The sequence below is a fragment of the Diprion similis genome, chromosome 6, assembly GCF_021155765.1.
Source record: "Diprion similis isolate iyDipSimi1 chromosome 6, iyDipSimi1.1, whole genome shotgun sequence".
Taxonomy (NCBI): Eukaryota; Metazoa; Arthropoda; class Insecta; order Hymenoptera; family Diprionidae; genus Diprion; species Diprion similis.
This window is the reverse complement of record NC_060110.1, coordinates 11,397,945-11,415,358: the sequence shown is the minus strand read 5'-3', so window position 1 is coordinate 11,415,358 and position 17,414 is coordinate 11,397,945. Positions and strand designations below refer to the sequence as shown.

Below are 17,414 nucleotides of genomic sequence, written 5' to 3'. Positions count from 1 at the left end.
ATCACATAACAAATTAAGAGGTGCATCACTAATAATCAATTACAAAGGTGAAACTTTCAGTAGAGAAAGATTCGTGTATATTCTCTTATTTGTCATCTTTTATCTCTGTAGTAGTATGCATACTTTTTTTGAAGTAATGCAAGAATATTACCTCTCTGTGTTATATATTTTGTATAACGTATGTAATATAAATGTACCTCTGACTCGCACATATCTCTACACATAAATAACAAATACCATTTATTGGCTGCTCTGTAAACTTCGAATTTCAAGCTGAAGAATATTACAATTTAAATTTAAATTCTTAACAAATATATTCATTTCGGTAACCATTTTAAGGGTGTAATTTTCATTTTAAGCCGGTAAATATCATGTGCTGCAGTATCTTATTGATATATAATCTTATTACAATATTCCAAATTGCTTTCGAACTGAATAATTTCTGTCGTATTTATCAATAATTTCTTCCAATTACTGTAATATTCGGCTCTTGACTCTGAAATTTTTGCATCAATTTCTCCAGTTTAGTGCATAAGACACGTACTTCACAAACTTGAAATCTGTAAGCAAATTACTTTCGAGGCAAGGGTATACTTCAAGTATGTGCTATCTGCAATTTCCTCCAATCATATCACTGGTTTGTTTATACTCATTTTTTTCTTTTTTTCTTCAATTTTTGGAATTTAAAAAGTCATCCATAGACTTCAATCAAAGCAAAGCACTAAAAAAAAGTTCTATTCGGAGATTCTTGAACAATCCTGATGCATTAGAATGAACTAAAAAAATTATAGCATGTGTATCTTTGTACTTTACAAGTTTTGGTCTGCATAATGATATTAAATTACTTACAAAATGTAATTATAGGCATAGTTCGTGAATTGTGTTTCAATTTTTTGATAAGAAAATTATATGATAATGGTAAAACTCATGATTACGTAAGAGCCCAGTAGTAAAATGCGTCTTTTAATCAAGCTTCAAATTTGTGATGTAATACTAAAAAAAATCTGCTCTTGAAAACTAAAATAGGGATAAAATGTGATGTCCAAAGTTATTAAAAGGTACAATGAAAAATTACCATAAAACACTATAATTGGCAATGTAAAGATAAGTATATATTTTTGAGTATACATCATATTTTTGCTATAGTACACTCTTGGCAAATTTACCAAGTGTGAGGTATTAGAGATTACGATTTTTATTACTGTGGTGGAAATTGTAACCCAAAATGTTCCAAGCAATTTCACTGAGGGTATGGCAAAATTTTATCAATTGGGCCTTTTTAAAGAGATTAAAAAAAATCAGTGGCACTTGAAGTGCTGGAATAACATTTAGGAGAAGTAAGGTTTTTCTTTTGGCAAGCCAGAGATTGTAAAACAAAGAAACGGAGTTTCTTCGTTTTAGATAAACTTAATATTCATTCCAAGATTTCTGCAGTTGATTTTGAGTTGAACTTTACTTTATATAGAATATTTCGGAAAAACTACCAAAGCCTGTAAATTGGGATCTCTCAAAGTGATTTCTTTGAAATTCATAAACACGTCGTTTTTCAGAAAAAAAATGCCAATAAAAAATTCTACCAGGGTAGCAACATCTTCGTATTATATGAAGGTTCTCCCTGCAGGAGTTATTGCTACTAGCATATAACTTTTCAGTATATTTATTCGATTTAGGATTTGAAATGAGATCGACATCTAATGCGGTATAGACACCAAACTGGTCTGCTGCATCTTATAATTCATTTATTTGAGAAATAATCGAATTTTCAACTCATAATTACAGCTATCGATATAGAGACAGGCAGGGTTTTCATCACATTATAAAGATTAACGTCTGTTCAACATTTCTCTACACTTCCTGAGTAGAGAAATTTGGTATAAATATAAGAAATGGCTTCTTCAGTAACTACGAAGTGTCGGGCTTCATCCCTCTGTTAAAAATTACGAAGTTAGTGAAAAAAATTGGTCGGCCGTAGACATTAGAGGCCATTATTTTATTGACTTATCGTAAGCTGAATAAACCAAGTGAGATTGACCACATATAAAATATTCTAACATCTAATATTTATCATAGTACTGTAGTAAAATAATTTGAAAATGGTGAAAACTTTATTTATTATTATTCTGATATGAAGTACACCTACATAGTGCATGTGTGTAAAAAATAATTTTCATTATAGAAAATACGTAAACTGTTTGTCATTTTGAGAATTTTCTGATTATTAAAATATTCGGTATTTGTTTTATGGATTTAATAGATCTTGGACATTGTTCGAAAATGGTAAAACTTGTTTGACTGAACCATTATTATACGTATTCTTATAAGTATCTTACTTTATTTCATACTTGACATAATGGAAAATTTTTGTATACTTCAGATCAACAAAATTGTCTTCTCTCATCTTTGTATAGAATATCAAAACTTTTTTTACGATTGGTTCATCTTATGTATAACTTTGGTATTGATATCTCAGTACATGGTGATTCTAATTTATTGAATTTAAGACTAGTGTTGTATTATATCTTTAATAGTAGGTACAGTAATTCTTCAAGCTAAGTATAATATTCTTCTGATGATGTTGACTCATACGTTTTTGGCAAAAAGAAATATTCTTTCACAACTTTACTGTTCTTTAATTTTAAATTTATGATTTTCGAACTTAACTACGTGGCCATTGCTATAAACATTCTAATTTTTCCTCTATAGTTAGTATACATCTTCACCTTTAAAACAAGTTTGGTCTGTGTACATTGGCTTTAGGAATGTGGTGACCTTAGAATCTCAGTTCGTAACAGAATATTGTATTAATATATCAAACATGTATGAAATGATATAAGTTTTCTATAGTGTTAAAATCATTCACTTGAGCTCAGGAGCATAGTATTAGAAATTCTTAGAAAAATCATTTCATGCGCAAGGGTCTTACCATGTTTTTTCTGCTTTTTTGTTTCAATTGGACTTGGCTCGCTATATTTAGAAAATGCATAATAGGAACTTTTATCATCAAGGACAAATAATAACTTTACTGAGCTTGAAGAATGTATTAACAGTAAATATTTAATCCTCTTTAAATTTTGTGTGAAAAAATATTGAAGAAAGCATAATAAGACCTGTCATTATATAGGAGTTATAAGCCTACGCAATATTCTGTATATCTAGATTTTTAGGTATTTAACGGACGAATACTCTGTAAACTTTTCGTTCATACAACGCTACTGTTATTTAGTATTTATTTTTATCTCTGTACATGAGTAGTGGATTGAAATCCAGTTACATTGAGAACTAATAATCATGTATAATTTGCGTATAACTGTTTCATATTTATTCCTCTGTTTCAAATGTATAAAATTTCTGAAATAGCGTTTCAATTTCATTCTGGGCGTTCATGTATACTTGTATATAAAAATAACGTGCAATTCATGCTATGAGGATAAAAATATCTGTTGCCTTAAGCTCGTGTAAAAATACTAAATTGCTCACATCGAAAATAAATAGTACCTATGTTTAAATCATCTTGTCTATTACACGAGTCTTTGGGGCCAATAGTGCGCCTAAATTTGAATCAGAAGTCGCAGCGGTCGCAGCGGCTGCTTGTGATGTGAATCGATGTCTCGAACGTTGCTGCGAATTGCAACGATATGACGATAGTCTATTGGCTTCCGTTGCTCGCTCGGCAACCTCTTCCGGTTTTATTACAGACCGAATAAGATGGGTACGTCAGGCTTTTAATAATTAAAACTAGTTTTTACTTGTTTAATAACAAAACCAAGTCCAGTAACATTGAAAACGACAAATATTTTTCGTGCGTATGCGATAAATTGTGCTTTGTATCACAGGCATCGTTTTACGCCTGAGATGAGCTATTTATTAAGAGAAAACGTGGTTACGTGCGCCATGGCAGTTTGCGGTCGCAGCGTGTCTTTAGAATATGTTGTTTTGACATGTTGCTCTTGGATGAAAAAATTGGCTTGTCTTTAAGCTCGGTTTATCTATTGAAAATCATAATACTTATCATGAAAATTTTCGACAGGTAAGCCCCGTGGTCTTCGCACTGCGCGCAAACACGTTAATCACAGGCGTGACCAACGCTGGGCCGACAAAGACTACAAAAAGGCTCATCTTGGTACGCGTTGGAAGGCTAATCCTTTCGGAGGTGCTTCTCATGCCAAGGGAATTGTCCTTGAAAAAGTGTAAGTTATATTAATTTTTGTTTCAGCTTTCGATTACCGGTCGCTTTTCGCGCACGAACTGAAAAGTTAGGTTATAGACCGTTGCCTTTCTCAGTTTATTGGAACTCCTCGGTTTGTCTACATCGATGCAACAACTGTGAAATACTGAATCACCTAGAAATATTAGTAATCAATGGTCTTTGGTCTATACCTCCAAAGCATTTCTGACTGTTGATATATTGCTATCGCCGTAGTTGTCTTTTGCACATGTCTAAGACTTTTGAAGACGCATTTACTGGAAATTTCTACAGTGATGGGTCTTTAGTTTCTTGCAGCGAGTAAACATATCTTGGTATCGAATTTTCATCAGTTACAATTAGGCGTGTACAAAATGTTGAATTTGTCAGGTCAGGTTATTTTGAGTAACCTGTAAGTTTGGAACTTCAACCTTGAATTTTTGTCTATCGGAAAACATGTGGTAATATCGTCAGCTAATTTTTATGTAGATATAGAATAAATACCAGCTTTGGAAAATAGAGTTCAAAACAATCAAATTATTTCACAGTGGTCAATTATAGGTGAAAAGTGTTTATTGATTAAGGGAACATACATGAAAACAAATGGAATCATATTGTAGGGTTTTTCCGAAAATTCTGCGTTATTTTGTAAATATCTACATAAAAGTGACCTGAATAAATGTAGCTAGTGTGTAGGAAACCCTATCGGAAAGGACAGAATTTTGAAAACTACCAAACAGAATTTCATAAATATTTTATATGTTGAAACTAAAGACTAGACTAGACTTGACTAGAGAGATTGTGAAAATTACACATGAATTGCTTGGTGAGCATTGCTTTAGTTGTTTTCTGTCGGTTCTGAATTGTTATTCTCACTCAAGATCCAATTCTTTCGTTTTTGCAGTGGTGTAGAAGCCAAACAGCCCAACTCTGCCATCCGTAAGTGCGTAAGGGTACAACTGATCAAGAATGGAAAGAAGATTACGGCCTTTGTACCTCGTGACGGTTGCTTGAATAATATTGAGGAGAACGATGAAGTCTTGGTCGCTGGATTCGGGCGTAAAGGACATGCTGTTGGTGACATTCCCGGAGTTCGTTTCAAGGTGGTCAAAGTAGCCAATGTATCTCTCCTGGCGCTTTATAAGGAAAAGAAAGAACGTCCGAGGTCTTAAGACTCATTTATGTACAAAATGTATTTTTACCTGTGTTACGAATAAACACTGAAAGTACACAAAAAATCGTTACACTGCTTTATCGATGCTTTCAGTTTTTATCCTTATTCATATATATATATAGCCATTATTTTTGAGACGGACATAAATATTTTAAGTCATGATTATCTTTAAAAAAATTTTTCTTGATATGCATAAAGAGAACAATCCACTGGCTTGTAAATCTTATGTATACTTTTGATTCTCGAGTTAGTGAAAGTCAAGTGTCCAATTGTGTTTCCTGGGACTTCAGGATATCTTTAGGAGGACAAATAATACAGATAATTAATAGAACCGCTAGGTTTGCGTTATGCAAAGTAGCCAATGATGATCCTAATTTGATGAATTACAAAATATTATCCATGTCAATATGAACTATCTTATTGTTAGTAGAGCCATGATTGAAAGAAAAGAAACTCCAGTGAGTATCAGATAGCGTTTCCCGAGGTTTTTTCTCACATGTAATTCATCAGAAGTGCGGCAATAAACGATAGATCTTATTGTTAGTTGCGTGTTCGCTGGAGATCAATCAAAGTTAGTAATATGTTTTACACTTTGATTTTACATCTAGCCATCATATAAATCACTACAGAATTTAATATTTCCATACGAAATTCCATAGTTTCGCCGAAATTGTTGTCCGCGCAGTGTTTACAATCTCACCGAGAGATTGAATACCGAAGTAAAGACAAAGAAACGAAATTAAACTTGAGACCTATTCGAAGTTAGCTGGAAATGAATTCTGGTCTAATTATTCTGTGATACAAGCCTAATTTATCCACGGTACATCCATTTAATTGGTAATAAGAATTTGCAACAATGCGGTAACATACATTGTAGAAATACGAATCGCGGGTATCGATTTGCGAGTTGAGGCGCCAGTTTCGCCGGTGAATCGCGCTGGATGCTGGTAGCAGGCGGTTTGCGCCGCGTCGAGCTCTTAAAAGTTCGGAGAGTCGAGCGACGGCGACTCGGTTTACTCGGCTTACTCGGTTAGTCAGTCGGTCGGTCAGTCGCTGCGATGGAGCTGCGCGAGATGAAGGTGACGACGGAGGAGGAAACCGCGGAACTTTTGCCGTCGCAGCGGGACGACGACGACGAGAGTTATTTCATCGAGTACGCGATACAGAAGGAAATAATAAACCGAAACCGATGTACCGCAAGTCGACGGCTCCTCGGGCAAACCGCGTACCTGGATCTTAGCGTAAACAACACCAATCACCAGAGCAAGGTGATAACGATAATACACCTCGGGCCCGAACAGGTCATATACCATTCGAATATTACAAGTATGCCAAGGATTATGCGGCGATATAATAGTATTTCGAGAAATCAAGTTCGATGACTGATTTTTCGTGCGGCGAACAAAAGACAGTCGATCGAATATATCACTTCACACTTCACCACGTGACGTTTGCGGTCATGTGATTAGAATACACGCGATGACGAGGTTATAACAATAGCAGCAGCGATTGCATTCGGTTCGATCAGTGTTGATGAAGGGATAGCGTAAGAAAACGAGAGAAATATTTATCGTTCTAGAGTTATACATCCGAATACGATAAACGATTCTAGTCAGACTCTCTTACGCAAGCTCGTTTAATATTCTGATCGCGGTACGTTTACCCGCGCAATTGAATGTCCAAATCTACGATAAGGTACAGGCATCGACTGGGCCGGCTGCATATTCGTTGTGAGGTAACTTCCCGGGGATGAGAAGAAAATTGCCAATAACTGCACCATCGTCTCGGGGTTTCCCGATTACGTTGTGCCTCCGATAATTAGTACCGAGGTCGAGCGTTAATTAGCCCCGCACAGCACGCCGGTGGGTTGGGTTAATTTTCGACAGGATGTGACAGACTTATTCACGGCCTGTGTTTTACGGATATATTATTTTAACGAGCACCTTCCATCGGCTTTGCTTCTATCGACATACGATTCTCCATGGCAAAGTAAGGGAGTTTTACCGAAACTGCGTGTTTGTATATACTAGTTTTCATTACCTGCACCAAAACGCGAGATCATTGATAACGTATTAATAAGAGTGCTTTGCAAGATGTTTGGTGCAGCAATTGTAACTGTTGTGGCGCTTGTTAATTATTATCAGTGAATGATCGATCTTCTCATGTCACATATTACCTTGGGAATTCACGCGAATCGTGTCTCTTAGGGAATTGTTTTGTTTGGAGAAATTTGATATCATATCGGAAAAAAGAATCGTTATATTTGACTGATGAAAATTTGAGAGATGCGTGGTAACTGCGAAAGTCGTCGGGAACATTTTTTATTAGCACATATTTGAGTAGAGTTTCAAACGAAGTCTGGATAGATTTACGCATTCGCTATATTTTCACTGAATTCGAGAGTAAAGTGCGTTAATATTTACACATCTACACACCCAACCTGCTCAAAGTATCTCGGAATATGATCAGATTCAGTTCGATTATGGAATTTTGAAAAAAATTTTGAGAAGCTTAGGCAGGTGTATTAGGTTTTATAAAACAGCGTCGCTTCGAAAGGGTGATTAAAAATTTGAATGTTGACATTGGTTCGCGAAGAAAGAGTCACCCTGTGCGGGGATCAGTTTCATCCATGGTTCCGGGCCCAATTGGCCACCCTCTCGGAAACGCGAGGAGGCTAAGGCCCTGGAAAACCTTAGAAAGAGGGTCGAACAATCCAAGCTCTTCAAGGCGAACCAGGTCTCGGATCCCGGAGGGCCGTCTTCAACGTCCGCAAGACAAAACAACGACGAAGTACAGCAGCTGGATAACCGGCCCCAACTTTTCAAAAAAGTAAGTTTCTATTCGTCATTTTCGTGTGTAATCGGCCAAGTCTCGACACTTACGTATATAATTACAAAGTAGTAAGTGGGAATTTAACACCTTTTAGGTATACATTTCTGTCAGCAACTCTACCATTTTTTTTCTCATATTAAAGCGACGTTCTGGAATTTGAAAATTTTGAATTTCACTTAAAATTGAGTAATTTTTACTGCTGTACGTGATCCTACAGTGGGTTGAAAATGATTCGAAGGATAGAAATACCGTACAAAAAAAAAAAAAATCGATAATCTAGAAGATCATGCAGTTTTCCAAAATTTTCCCGCAAATTTTTTACGCGTTTTTATCGTCTTGAATGAACGACATGTGTGGAGTAACAACTCTCTGTAGGGGGGTAAACGACACGTTGCAAAGGGTAAACCGATAACCGAAAGTCTGCAGAGACGGTACACGCGAGTCCCCGCATAAGAGTGACTAGTTTGCCTTTATTTTATCGCCATTAGGATTTCCTGGCGTGTTAACGTCTGCATTTGCCACTTCGAAATTTCTTCGGTTATCGGTGTTTTATCACTCCGAATCGTGAAAGCTGGCTTCGTTTCTATCGCGTGTTAGCATCGATGCTCGTTGAATGTGTACTCGCGGATACACGATTATGTACGCGAGGATATCATATGCCCCGGGAAAAAAAAAAAAAAAAAAAAAAAAAAAAAAAAAACCCATTCCCCGCAAAAGGGCTGAGAAAAATATGTGTAATGTGTTTGCACATTTCGTATAATATTACCGAACGTTCTGCGGTTACTGTGGAAAGAACGGTAACGAAAAACGGAATATGTATGTACAATCATTCGCTGTTGGCGTACATATATATAGATGATGTGATATTGAAAATTTTGATAGATTACCATCTCGCTTATATTGTAAATTTTTTCTCTTCTTTTTTTCGATGCCTCGGCGATACGATGGTTTCAGTTGTTCGAAAATATGTATAGCGGTGATATAAGGTGAACGAGAATTTTTGTTCCTTGCCCATATTCGTGCTATCTGTATAACTAGAAGCTTCCATCATCAGCGCGGAATAAATTCTTTTTCACGATACCTTTCCAGGCCATTGCTGTCACTCCATCACCTGATTACGTACTTCAGCTAAACGAGCTTGGCTCGAATATTGGTCTTAGAATGGCGCTTTCGTTACTTCTGCTCAACGGAGTTGCAACGTTGCACTTCGTTAGCATGTTCATTAGCTTTCATGAAACCGTTTTATCGTATGTTTTTACCGCTTCGTAAAGGCCAAATGTATTCAGGGTTCCCTTGTCGACACTTTTCATTGGTGAATATTTCGTTACTCCTACAATTTTCCTGTTGCAATTATTGAGACCTCTGATCGAATCACGCGTTTTTAGTACTATCAATTCCTCTTAGTAAAAAATGTCTATAATCGCTTCGTATCGGGATTCCCACTTCTAAACTCTATAACGTCAAAATTAGATGGACTCCTTTTTCTTCGAAACGCTTCCTCTATACCTTTTCGGAGTATCCAAAATCCGTGACTTTTAGCGAGCATCATTTCATCTCAAGTTTAAATAATACATTACCTGCGTACAAGCTATACATTTATTAAAAATACATCGAGTTATAGAGTTGTACTACCGTCGATCTATACTGCCTCAAACTATAACGAGAGGGAAACTAAAAGAGTAGAAAACCTGGCTGATTCCCTTAGAACTTCTGGCAAGATGAAAAACCGCCAGCCAATCGGGCGAGAAATTCGATATTCGATAATCCAGAAGCGCGCAAGAGCTTCTGGAGTGGTTTTACGGCCATGAAACACCGGCTTTATAATCGACGGCTCAAAAGTGGTCAGACTGATAGCAAAAAGTGCATCTGGGTTAATTTCGTAAGAAATTAAAAAAATGTCTAATTATTAGAAGAAGGAGATAATCTAATTCATACTCGTTAATTTTACGACCTTGCCAGTGTTTCAGAGAAAGTGTAAATTGGTCTTCGAGGTATCATTTATAAAAATCTATGAATACCGCTTACCAGTCTGTGAGTTACAACTCAAGTTCTTGGTCGAAGCCTACGTTCACAATTTTACTAAATTCGTTCGATTTTCCTCGATACGTTTCGTATTGCGTGCCCTGCAGAAACCGAATACAGACGTAATTCGCAGATAAATTGGATGATTATACGGAACTGTTAATTACCCGAGCAGAACAAATGTTCTAGTTACATTACAGGATCGTATTTGAAGGGTTTTACCCTGTTGGAAGGAACTGCCTGATTACTTCCGAGACAAAGTACCGTCAAATTTTCGTGACTACAAACTGCCCAGTAAACTGGCTCTGATGTTAGTCAAAACCAAGGCGTTCGTTAACTTAGCAGCTTTTCGCATGCGATCATATAACGTACAGGCTATAAAGAGCTTTAAAAATGCGAAACAAGGTGTGCCGACTACTGCAGACTTCGTTTTGCCCACGAGTAGTTTCTTCGTTATGTTGACTAATTACTTCATGCCTCGTACGGCGATAAGAATTGTGTTACCAAGTTATTCATGCGAACATTGTTCCGCATAAATTCTTTTTACCGTGCACGTACCTTCATCGTGTATTCTCATGTTTATTTTCAATGATATTATCCACACCGATTCATGGATACGAGTATGTACTTTGGCTTAAGTACCTCATGAAGTAATCACGCATCTGGTTTATCCACGACTTGGTAATTCGATCTAACTAGAATCTGTACCGGAACTCTAAGGACTGTTCTTGTTGTATCGATGTTCTTCGTCTGATACTAGGTATGTATATGTATATTCCATTCTGCTAACGCGACGGTTCACGATACTGTACTCGAGTTTCCGGTTGTCTCATATACCTATACCTGCTCGGTACAGTTCCGTCACTTTAAAAGCTGGTACAGAGTATTTCTTTCAATCAACTTTTATAGTTCGGTTGTCAATTCATCGTCAGGTTTGACATTCTTTCACTCCGTATCGCGTAGTTCCAATTTAACGCAGAATTTAACTTGTAATATAGGAAGTGTAGTTTTGACTTGACGTGGGATATGCATAAATTTTCCAGCCTTTTATTCGCCCTTTTGCACATATGGCTTCAAGTGTTCCAACAGTGCATATTATGTCACCTAAGGCTTTAAACAAGCCAAAGTTCTTTGAAAGTGATTTGAAAAATTTGAACTTCACTAGGTAACCTTGACTGGTAATTAAACCCCGGTTTCCGATGAAACTGTGCTTTCCTCTATCTCTTTGCAATGTAAACTTGACAGCCTAATTTCGCGACAATGGTGAAGCATGATTATAGATTGAGGCATACACCCTCTTGTTCACTGACGCTTGCGTTTTGTTGTCACTCCCAGCAGGCTTCATAACACGCTTGTACCTCAATTTCCGACTGTAGAAGGCATGCCTGAAGAATTAGTCAAATCTCATTCGTACTTCAACGTGACTGATGTATGGAAGCGTATTTTTAATGCCTGAATAATGGTGTAATGGTGTGTATGTGGGTTTGATGAACCTACGTTGCGTGACGCCGAGCTGTGTTATAAGGGTCCTTGTTTCTCAATATTCTTTTTCTGCAAATTGCCGTACGCTGACGGCGACGCTCCCGTCATTTTTTCAAACTTCACGCTTGCGAAATTCCACGACGTGGCCTTTCCAGCCATTTATTTCAATTGTATGCCGTGAAGGGAGAAACGGGACGATCATATGGATGTCTGGCCGTTGCTGCGGAATTAAGGGAACGGCGAGGTACCAAAGAGGATACAACAAATGTCATCAATTTCGGGTGTATCCAAAAAATATAGACGTTTATTTTCTTGCAGGATATAAATCACGAGGTAGAGGAAAACCGAGGAAATAATTTTGGGGATGCTGGTTTCATATATCTATAACCGTAATCATCTGCGGGTAGGTATGCGGACTTCCGCAGTGGCCAATAATATTGAAGGGGGCCTTGAATCAATACGAGACGAACGGAAGAAATGACCCTATACATACAGGCGACTAACGCAGAGAATAGAAAGAGTGAACATCGATATTGATAAATCCCTCTTCGTCTGGCAGGGTGAATCTCGTCAAACTTACTCTTCTGGAATTTCGCTCTAGCCAAAAAGACACGTCTATTCTTCCCGCAACTTGTTCCTGCAATCAATACGATATGACTTTTTGTGGTTCGAATATTCGGATCAAACAAAACGGGAATGTGAAGGTTTGTCTTGAAAGAAGCAGCGACAAGAGATCGATGAACTTTTCTGTCGCGTTGATACGTGGATGAACGTATTTTCGTTATATATTATCCTTACGTTTCAGTGCAGCTTCAAATCGCCAATTGTAATAGATTGTTTATTTATAGTGCGTAAAGAAGTATTGTAATATGTTATACGGACATGATCATTTTATATGCAGAATTATTCAATTTGGCCTCATACATACAGAGAAAGGTGAGTGTCAGCTCACCTATGTAAGCCAGTATACATAGATGTAAATAGGTCAACATCGTCTCAGTCCTATCACGCCTCACAAGTTTATACTATACATAGGTATAGTATTGTTCGTGTATAGCAGTACCTTTTCTGTGGTTGTGACCAAATGGGGGAAATTATTCATGGAATTTGTTGGACCAGGGTTTTACAATTTTGTCACGACTCTCCAGGTTTTTGTTCGAAATTCTGCGTCTCTCACAAATGTCCAGACTACTACAGACAGATATTCCGACACCTAAATGTAATATACGTGAGATTTTCACATGAAATGTGCATAAAGTGGACAGAAGTTAACGAAATTTTTATCATGTACGAAAGTAAAAGTTTCTCGCTGGCTTTCGATTCAACGTAGCAACAATCTAGGACTGTTATGAGCAGTAATAAATAGCAGGTAAAACAATGAAATGTGTTCGCGCTCGAACCTCGCAGACCCGTTGGTACTTCGCGGCGTTTAGGGTACCCAGCCGCATGGTGGCGCGCTGTGCGCAAACGGGGTTTAGGCGGCGCATGCGCGCGCGCGAATCACTTAGAATCGAGCGCTCGGGTAGGTAGGCCGTACTGCTAAATCTCCCTATTTCTGCCCGTGCGTGCGATTACCGTGTTCTTTCCGCACTCGGTCGGGTGTCGAGTTCTTTCCATTTCACGTAGTTTTAAGGATCGCGTTTTTAGGGTTGGTTATGGGAACGGGGTTCACTTTTTGGTGACCTGAGGTGCCCGTTCCTAGGGGAAGCGACAACGAAGCAACACACTTGTCGCCAGAGCACAACAGCGTTGGATCCTCGAAAAATCGGGACCGCTGTTTGCACGGCCGTGAGCCATAGATTAAGATTATTGAATGATCATTCAATTTAGATTAATTTGTTCAATAAGGAATGCGCCAGTCAATATATTACTCTGTAGCCTGCCGAACTGATTTTTGTTGGATAAACGCAGGACTTGCTTTTTTCTCTAAACCGTGAGAATTTTTGTGCCGAAGTAAGCGCTCTCTTCTCTTATCTCTCACGAAATTTTGGACTTTATTTATTCACCCTCTCACTCACTCATCCCATGCCGATTAGCTTTGGAATCGAACTTTAGACAAGTAACCAAACACAGTGTTCAGTTCAAGACATTGCTAGTTTCGGTTAGAAATCCTTCGACATGGAGAAAAGACAAACCGGCGACGTAACCAAATCCAAACGTTATATTACCGGTGGAATTTCCCAAGTTCGAAAGGTTGACGCCGAGGGTCGCAGAATTTTAATATCTCAACGCTCTTTGTGTTTTCATTACCCTTTGGGCTATGCGAGCACTACTACACATACGTGCCCTGAAGGAGGTCGAAACCACTTTTCGTCCGCTGTTAATAAAGATAGGCAAGGCCGCGCTGCTCCCCCCCCCCCCCCCCCCCCCTCCCAAGATTTGACCGGCACGCGGAGAATGGTTCGAAAATTCAACCTACTTGACGAGGGTTGGGCACTTTCATTGACGGATATCACACAACTGTCTATCCCGTTGCCTTACCTGATTTTATCAAGTCGCCGAACAGTTGTCCGGAATATTTTTATAGGGATTATTTGAAACTTTTGTGAAAGTCGAACGATATGGGTTTGCCGACCTACGCAGCCTCCTTAAAATGTATTATAGAATGTACAAGATCTGCCATGATTACTTGCGATACATGACCTGGGTATTATAAATTTAGTATTATCTTATAGGGAGTGAATATTCCAGCACATCACGGGTTGTTATGGACGGCAATCGGATGCGTTAAACTTGTGAAACTGTCAATACCTCGTCTCCCGAGCCATCGTTATCAACTCATAGTGAACAAACACGTTTCGAGATGAATATTAGCGCGATGTTCATTCCCGGCTATTGATTCCCTGGATATACGGTGAAATACGAGCCTCTGTCGGACTGTTCTCGTCTCCTTATGAATTCCTGCGTTCGCACCAAACGTGTAATTAATACCTCGAGTAAAGCTTCGAACCTTACCTTACTCTACACCGTCGACATAATGACCAATTAACATCGCGCGTCAAATCAATTAACCTCGCTACCTTGAACGCCAACGTTCACCAAATCGAATTCTATCTTCATCTCGCGAAGCTTTAAGATCGAAAAGAGATGGACACCCACCCACATCGTGTGTCCCGCCATCATCAAACTCCGTGGTAAATGATACACCGATTCGTCCACCCAAAGGTGCAGAGTCGAGTGCATACCATACCCATTGGATCGGTGGTTTCGAGAAACGGGTTAGTGTGTGCAGAGATGATGCTGGCGAACGGCCAGGTCCTGGCTATCGAAGCTGGCAACTCTCCAGCCAGTCACTCATCCGCTCACTCAACGTTATATAAGGCAGGAGATTGTCGGCAGGTACCACGACGCGATGGGAGTTTGTTCCTAACGCATATTGATAACGTCGTCGGAATTGATCTTATCGTTGGCGACGGTAGAAGCTTGGATAGTAAAAAAAACTCACGAGAGAGTGAAGGCGTTAAAAGAGCACGGTCGTAGGTATTTCTTGGAGACTTGCGAATGTATGTGGGATCCGGGCCGCAGACACGGGTGTATTTTCGTTTTTCGAAAACAATTTTCCCACACGCTTTCAGACATCTGCGATTCTTGTTTTCGACAAATTCTTTCCGCGGAGATTCCCAATAAGATCCATATATCATTCACTGTCACCAGTGATGGGTGTATCGAAAAAGTTGGAGTTTTACTCGATTGTGTAAGGTTCGAGAGTCAGCCTTGACAATTGACGGAATGTGAATTCAATCGCTATTGAATAAAACGAAAACGACATCTCTTATACTTGCATGGGTTTTCTCATACTTCTGTGATTGAGGCTCGTTTCCAAAATTTTCGAGTACAGACAAGGCGACGCATGATACGTGGATGTATATGCACTGCTGGGTAAAATGCTTCAGAGATCTATTTAAAATGAGAAATAGAAAACGCTTTCAAAACATAATTTAAATGAGTAAATGTAAATGGTTACTTTGAGAGCATTTAAGATGTTAAATTCAAAATGCCATTTACATTTTAAATGCCTATTTTAAATTAAACCAACTTCAAATATTACCCAGCAGCGTTTATACGTGCCTTGATGATGTATTGAAAGCTGACTTGACCCATTTACTAAGAATCTATACTTATATGATAATCTTCAGTCGAATGTGTTTTGCGAAACGTCTCTAGTCGGGATTTTACACGTTTGAATAATATAGAAACAAGCGAAGTTTAGAAATTATACAACCCAGACTTACGTTTCACCTCGGCTGGCAGAGCTAAAGAGCGGAAACAAGATGAAATCGGGATTTTCGCTTGGCAGATAATAGACCAAACCGCCATTTTCATCCCCAATAAAAAGGAAAAAGATTTCGAATTGGATTGAGAGTAGATTGATTGTTTGTTTCGTGCAGCCTTAATCGAGCGTGAAAAAAATACAATTCAGGAATTTGGAGAAAAAACATCTCGTCGGCCGAAGAATTATTTGGGGATAAAGTAGAAAATCACCAGCATCGTATATCTACTTCACGTATACACAGCAATGTGTTGTACGGAGAAAATTGATATACATACTACGTGAAAAAAAAACATTACAGATCAGGTGATCACGTTTTGACTAACTCGAAGGTTCCAGGGGGAAAAAAACTGTCCACCAGAACTTTTTGATAAAGTTTTTACAAGACGGAATTTTTCAACCCGTATATACGTGTACAGGTGGTGGCTGATTCTCGTTTGAAAAATTGGCTCTCGGAAGATTGAACTTTGAAAAATGATTTAGAAGTTAATCAAAGTTGCGGAGATACTATACGTACATACAAGTAACTCTTAGCTCAACGTTAACTTCAAGCACGGGGCACTCGGCTGCCCTTATAAAGTTGTATAAGTACGGAAAAACTTAGTCGCACTAATATTTTGCCAAGGCTCAAAATTCCCGAGCATCGAAGCAGAGCGTCCACGGTTTTCGGTTTCAAATTCAGCTTCTTTATATCCCTGCCATAATATTTTAACACGTTTGTCCTCGTGTTCCTCTCAGAGTTTTCTCTACGACGAAGCGTCGGGACTTCCTGACCCCTTGTTTCCCTCTCGTAATGCCGTTTTGTATTCGCAGCGAAAGCCTACCTTCGAATCGGCCGGGATTACGCCGCCTCGTTTTCACGAACTACCCCGCAACCCTGGTTTGCGACACGTATTCACATATATCTTGGTATATGTGACGTATATGAGTTATACGAGTAATAATCTCGGTCGAAAAGTATACCCGGTACGATGTCCAGGAGCTTCGTTAACGCGTTACTTAAGCCTATGAACCTCGTAACGCTGTGAGTATGAGGACGGTAATAATTAAAAAGTGTTTTAATCGGAATGAAAACCTTTTATGCGTTTAATGTTGATTTATATAGCGTAGAAAAGAATCCGTTCGCTTTGATTTGAAAGAGATTCAAACGTCAAGAGTCGTGACTATCTTCGAGTTCAACTATCGACACTGAATACGGATAACGGAATCGGATTATTTCATTCATCAGATTCACATCGAGAGCCTGTATATATAGGTATATTTATATTAAATGCACACGTATTTCCAATTTTATCATTCGAAGTGCAGGGTGTAAACGACGTATACCTATTATATGTATGCGCGATAAAGTAATGCAGCTGGTTTTACGGGCTCATTCATTCGGCTGTTTCGTATTTACTGCAGAAGTGATGTTATGGCGTATTCTCGATGACTGTATCTTCTAGCAGAAA

General features: G+C 38.4%; 2 protein-coding genes across 2 annotated transcripts in view; both read left to right on the top strand.

The window, feature by feature from the left end:
• The first annotated feature begins 3,598 nt into the window (after positions 1 to 3,598).
• On the top strand, positions 3,599 to 5,417 carry LOC124407012 (40S ribosomal protein S23). Its single transcript, XM_046882782.1, has 3 exons — positions 3,599 to 3,709; positions 4,028 to 4,187; positions 5,088 to 5,417. The coding sequence occupies exons 1-3, from the start codon at positions 3,706 to 3,708 to the stop codon at positions 5,353 to 5,355; spliced, it is 432 nt and encodes a 143-aa protein (XP_046738738.1). The 5' UTR covers positions 3,599 to 3,705; the 3' UTR covers positions 5,356 to 5,417.
• Positions 5,418 to 6,377: 960 nt separating this feature from the next.
• Positions 6,378 to 17,414, top strand: part of LOC124406717 — a 39,749-nt gene continuing 28,712 nt past the window's right edge. Inside the window, exons 1-2 of the mRNA XM_046882259.1 lie at positions 6,378 to 6,625; positions 7,953 to 8,186. Of these exons, the coding sequence (XP_046738215.1) occupies positions 6,416 to 6,625; positions 7,953 to 8,186 (444 nt within the window). The 5' untranslated portion in view covers positions 6,378 to 6,415. The remainder of the gene's footprint in view (positions 6,626 to 7,952; positions 8,187 to 17,414) is intronic.

Coding starts and splice junctions, on each gene's coding strand:
- LOC124407012 (XM_046882782.1), top strand. Junction 4,188..5,087: donor GGAATTGTCCTTGAAAAAGT/GTAAGTTATATT, acceptor TCGTTTTTGCAG/TGGTGTAGAAGCCAAACAGC.